The 6,000-nt window shown below is 42.6% G+C and overlaps 1 protein-coding gene across 1 annotated transcript in view; it reads left to right on the top strand.

The window, feature by feature from the left end:
• The first annotated feature begins 1,100 nt into the window (after nt 1-1,100).
• tesk1b (testis associated actin remodelling kinase 1b) overlaps nt 1,101-6,000 on the top strand; it is a 46,741-nt gene continuing 41,841 nt past the window's right edge. The window contains exons 1-2 of the mRNA XM_037675690.1: nt 1,101-1,336; nt 1,945-2,559. Coding sequence (XP_037531618.1) covers nt 2,371-2,559 — 189 coding nt within the window. The 5' untranslated portion in view covers nt 1,101-1,336; nt 1,945-2,370. The remainder of the gene's footprint in view (nt 1,337-1,944; nt 2,560-6,000) is intronic.

Below are 6,000 nucleotides of genomic sequence, written 5' to 3'. Positions count from 1 at the left end.
TAAATTTATTTTACAATTTCAAATTTAGTTTTCTAGACAGATTTAGTTGTACTTTATAGATATAAAAGGACTACCTCTTTGAAAAAAAAAATAGTGGTCATTCAAGAATTTTTTTTTTTAAAGAAAACTTTATTTATCAAAAAACAAGTACAAACAAGTATGGCAGTTCATAATAGTGTAAATCTATCTAAAAAGGGCATAGCTTAGATATGGGAACATCAAAAGCAAAACTGTTTAAAAGAATAATAAGATAAAATAAAAAAGTAAAATAAAATAAACTGGGGGGGGGGGGGTATATTTTAGGATTAGGATTAACATGCATTAGTAGGCAATTCATTTAACATTTCCTACAGGTCTCCATGTGTTTCAATATATTTCAGAGATTTCAAATATAATTGGAATTCAGATAAAAAAAATGGGTACGATTTTAGCACTCTCTGTTTATTAATAAAGCATTTTGCCAGACAAAATATCAAATTACAACCGAGTTCAATTTTTTTGTTTTTCAATAATTCTCAAAATGTTACTCTGGACATAGATTCAGGAAGTGTAATTTTCGGTGTGATCCACGATTCCAAATTATTTTGTTTTTGCTGCATTCATAGAAGATATGGGCTATTGTTTCTAAATCCTTTTCACAGAATGAGCATTTATTGTCATCAATATTAAAACGATAGTAGCTCTGGAGGGGTAAACTGCATTTAAAATTTTAACGTGTTTCTTTAGCCTTTGGTTGTATGGGGGGTTTTAAATATAGAGTTCTTAACATTTCAATTATTATTTTTTTTTTTTTTCTAATTTGAAAAGTGTATATTTTTTTTATGTTTTCTCTCACAAATTTTTTCATTTTTTATTTGAATCTGGTTTTGTTTTAAATGGTCATTGTTGGGCCGGATTGACATCACTCGCGGCCAAATGTGGCCCCGGGGCCACAACTTGAATAACCATAATTTACAGGATAATTATTTCCTTTTTCTATTATGAGAGGAAACGTGTTCCCACAAGGTCCCTCGCAGGTGCTTTTATTTTGTTTCCCCTTTTTGCGCTTGTGATGATCACGTGACCAGAAGCCCCGCCCCCTCCTCCATTAAAGCAGAGTAAAAGTCATCCCTGCTTCTTCCTCGCTTCAGTCCGTCTTCACAGAGGCAGACAGAGGAGCCCAGGCTGTAAACCGAAACCACCGGAGCTTGCGTGCCGTGCGTGTTGCGCGTGCAGGCGGCGCGCTGACGTGATAAATTAGTCAAATTAAAGCTGCCGGGAACCGGACGCTGCAGCGGATCGGGACGCTTCGTGTCTCCTCCGCAGAGGACGCGGTGAGGATATTAAAAGGAGCCAGGTGAGTCCACCTCTCTGTTTGTGTCTGCGGGGGGCGGGGGGGACACGCGTGTCTCCATTTTCCTTCGGCGGTGGTCGTGCGTCAGCGTTTTTTTTTTTTTTTCCCCCTCTGCTGCGTGGAGCGCGTGAAGGACGAGCCCACCAACAAACTCAGCCCAGTTTGGCATCCATTATTTACAACAGAGAAACACGGAGGCGCGCCCCCCCGCGCCTCAATAATAAATGTGATAATAATAATATATAAAAAATAAATAAATAAAAAAAAAACCGTCAGATTGAGTAGATTAGTGTTAAATCTGGGTCTTTAGGTGTCAGCGTGCTAAGCGCACGCGCTATGCTTGTGCATCCTGAGCTCTTGTCCAGTCGGCCTCTGCCTCTTGTTTTAGAGCTGGACTCGGATTTGGACCAAGTTTGTGGTTGAGCCGTGTTGTTTTGAGGAGCACGTCCTGATCATGATGTCTGTAATCATTTGCAGCCGTCATCACCCGCTGGGAGCACTGGGAGGTGTATGTTTAGTGACTGGTCGCTCTCATCTCCTTATGATTTAGTGAATTAACGCCTCCGTGCCCGCCCACCTTTTTCTTGACTCTCCCTCTTTTTCCCTTCCAGCTCTCACAGGCTGCTGCTGCTGCAGCGCCACAGAGGCGGCTCCGCTGCACGCTGGAAACCCAGAATTCAATTGGAGGAAACAGAAAGGTAGCCCCCTCTACTCCGCACCCCCCATCCACTGCAGGAAACTGAGAGAGAGGAGGAAGCAGCAGCAGAAAGGAGGCATGAGAGTCTTCACCCTAACTGCGCACTGATGCACCGCGGCTGCAAATGAGCAGAGACGACCAGGTCTGTTCCAGAACGGCGGCTGCGACGTTTTAAGGTGCGTTTTAAGGTGCTGCTCATCCTCGTCACTGATCCTCCAGAGAGCCCCGAGCTGACCTCACAACGTACAAGTGGGCGTGTGCAGGGCAGAGATGTAAACACGAGCCGGGCTGGATTTTAACGCACGCGCAACGTCCTCCTCCTCCTCCCGGGCCGTCCGAGATGGAGACGGAGAGGGTCGAGTCGGAGCAAGAGGGAGAGGCGGAGCCGCCCATGCACAGCGTGCACGGGACCAACCGCATCAGGCCGTCCTCCTACAGGGCTCTGCGCAGCGCCGTGTCCACGCTGGCCCGCCTGGACGACTTCAGCTGTGAGAAGATCGGAGCGGGGTTCTTCTCTGAGGTGTTCAAGGTGAGACTTGGAGGGGAGAGGGCGTGTGTTTTTATTGGGGCATCCTGGATGCTCGTGGCTTGTTCAGTTCCCCGTTAAGATAATATCTCTCTGGGTTGGGGCGGTAGTAACCAGACTGTTTATATAGGTAGACCTCGGGCTGGAATCCAGAAGTTGAAGCCAGAAAGGTCTTTCTCCATCCGTTGCCAAATAATGAACTCGTGGTCACGTGGTTGCAGGACATTGTTTTTACACAACCTTTTTTATAGTCCACGAGACATGATGCAGAGCTCCTGGAGAACTCGTCACTGCACAGGTTTCTTCTCGCCAGGGTCTCCACTCGTCCCTGCATCCCCTGTTTGACCACAAATCGATGATGAAGAAAGCGCCACACTTGGGCCCGTCGCGATAAACAATAAATCAATTAATCGCACGATAAATGAAAATTATCGACCTCATTTTCATTTATCGGATTTATCGTTTCTTCGTGTGTCTCTCTTTCTATTGAAGACACTGGTTGACAAAAAGCTCAACTCCGGTGCTCTTCACTGACCCCTCCCTTTCTCTTTTTAAAATCCATTTTAATCGTCCAAAATCGCGTTTTTGAATCGTTAAAAGCAGCTAAGCTGAGAAGTTAAGCTACGAGCTAAGCTAACAGGCCGACCTCGTGGGGGGAAAAAACCTCCGTCTTGTCAAAGCTCCAAAATTCACAGTTGAAACCCGTGCCTTGGTGTAGAAAGTTGTTTTTCTCTGCAAAAAGAAGCTGAGAACTTGTTTACTGATTTATTTATTTTTATTAAAAGCTTTGTGTGAAAAATGCTATGCTAAAGAGCTCAAACCACACAGTGTCAGCCCATGTTACGTCAAGCGTCTTCCCTCCCATTTTTCTTAAAGAGACACGCTACTCAACTATCCATCCTTCGGTTCAAACAGTCTTATACTGCCATCTGGTGGTAAAAAATATTCTACATGCAAAATAAATCTACATTTCTTCTAAAATTTGACAATTACTAATTATTGTTAAATTTCAAGCAATATTATCATTTATCGCAATAATTTTTGAGACGATAATCGCCCGGCAAAATTTGTTATCGTGACAGGCCTAGCCACACTTTCCAGCAGACGGACTCCTTCATACATAATGGCTGCATGATCTCCATACAGGAGGTTTTGGCCATTTCACAAATTTAGTGTGTTTGAAGAGTCGTGCAGCTGAATGTCCGAGCGCATTTCCGCATTGACAAACACGCCCACAAACTTCTGACCAATCACGCAATACTTGGCGCGTACGCCTGAGAGGAAAAGTTTGTCCCGGGCCTTGTCGAGAACGGGTTGACGAAGCTTCTCTGTGAATAAAATGACGTGATTTCATCACGTAACTGTGACAGTGAGAAACAAATTTAGCACTTTGGATAGAGTATGTCAGGCCCTTAACGTTTCGTTTAGCAAATTAATGTTTTTGCTAACTTTGAAAACCTTTAGCGGAATTGGCTTCCGCTAAATTTAAATCCAGAAAATTCAAGTCCGCTAATTTTTTTATAGACGGTTCTCTACACTAAAAGCACTCAAGAGAATAAAAATGAAAATAACATGAAAAACCCATTGCCACACTCAGAAACATCGTAAACAGTCAAACAGTGCACACATACTTCCTACCCAGCATGCTTTGCAACACTCACACTGTCTCTGGGGTGTGACTCTCTCACACATCTTTATTTTAATACTATCAGATTTATTACCGAGAGGACATTGATTATATTGACAGCAACTTTTGTAGTTAGTTTATAAAAGTAGTTAACCATGAAGAGGATCGCCAAAGTGAATTAATTAATTTTAGTAAATGACACGAGGGAGACGCCTAACATACGCTGAATGCATCACTCTGTTTCAGCACAGCAGAGTTCTCCGCTTTTTTGGTTCTGGTGGACCGGATTAATTTCTGAAAGCTCACCCCTGAGTGGCACATGGATTCTTTACTTATGGTTTATGAACCGTTTTCAGTTGTGTTCACCTACAGCGTTGTCACATTAGTTTTACAGTGTCCGCGACAGCAATGTATTATAAAAGTTAGCCATTTAACGTTAGCTTCTGCTAATTAAAAAAAATAATAATAAAATCGGTTTAGCGGTTTAGAGTTAGCAAAGCTAATTTTTTAATTGGCGAATTATCGGTTAGTGAAGCTAACTTTTTGGTTAGCTGTGCTGCTTTCCTGTTGTCTGGTTGCAGGACAAGTTTTAAGTCCAGCCCCCTCCAAGTAAACAAACAGCGCATTGTGTCTTATCAGTAGTTTTCTCTTTCCAACTGTATGTTCAAATACTTCCTTTTAACACGTTTATCTATATTTAGTTGAATTAAATGTATGATGCATCGTTTTTCAAAATATGATGAATTTCCTCAATTTGGCAATTTTCTTCAATAAACTATGAAGTTGCTGTGCATCATCAAAGATCTTCCCTCGGCATAAAATCTTTGCTGTTTAATCCTGCGCCTGAGTGGGCGCACAGACTGTATGTCATCACATTCATCACATGTCAACCGTTTTGCCTCTGTTACTACCTCGCTTTGTGGCACAAAGTAGCATCAGTTAGCTTCAACCCTCGGTCCATTCAAAAAAATCACACAAAAGTTACCAGAAGGCGTCCGAAGTCCCTGCTTGTGGTTCCAAAAATACAACATGGCAACAACGAGAGAAGGTGGGACTGTTGCGCCCTCCCCCAAAAAGGTGATGCTGGTCCCCCCCTTTGGATGAAAACAAACAAAAAAAAGTTTTCAGCCTCTCTCCCCCTCCTCAAGTCTAAACATAGTGAATCAAGTTAATCTAGCTGGGGGGACATTTTGATTAAACTCTATAAAGTCTTGATTTACACACTTATCAAATTTAAATCCTTGTCAAAGCTGAAACACTTTTTGTGACGTGTAGAAATAAAGAAATAAGACATTTTAAAGAAATGCAATTTTTAGATTAAAGAATTTCAAAGAAATGAAAATGGCGTGTAATGGCCCTGCAGCTTTGCAGAGGTCTGGCTCTGGTCTGCTTTTACTGACGGGCTCGATCATTATCCAGAACTGACGCGTGCTCAATTCTCTTGCGGTCACATGAGTTGTTGACATCCTGTCATCTCAACTGTAGCTTTCACAAGCTATCAAAGAAGTGGTCTCCATGGCAACTGTTGCGAAGTAGTCAAAAACACTTGGAAAGAAAATAAAAAAAACAAGGCTCGATGCTAAATATTCAAAGAAGGAAGTGGCTTTATTTTGGAGGAGTAACGTTTTTTTTAGGGTGAGCATGAGGTGTAAGTTGATCCAGGTAGATCAGGTGAATGTGTGGGTAACCCAATGCTCACCTCTGTTTGACACGCTGCTGCTGCTCACTCTGCATGCAGCCTGATTGCAGAGAACAGTTTATTAATGACGGAGGCAACTCATAACGAAGAACGACTGAACCCGGAGCAGATTAGGTGA

This window comes from Nematolebias whitei, chromosome 1, assembly GCF_014905685.2.
Source record: "Nematolebias whitei isolate Nwh7 chromosome 1, NemWhi1, whole genome shotgun sequence".
Lineage (NCBI taxonomy): Eukaryota > Metazoa > Chordata > Actinopteri > Cyprinodontiformes > Rivulidae > Nematolebias > Nematolebias whitei.
Note: the sequence above shows the minus strand (reverse complement) of the source record. Positions and strands in the feature narration are given on the sequence as shown.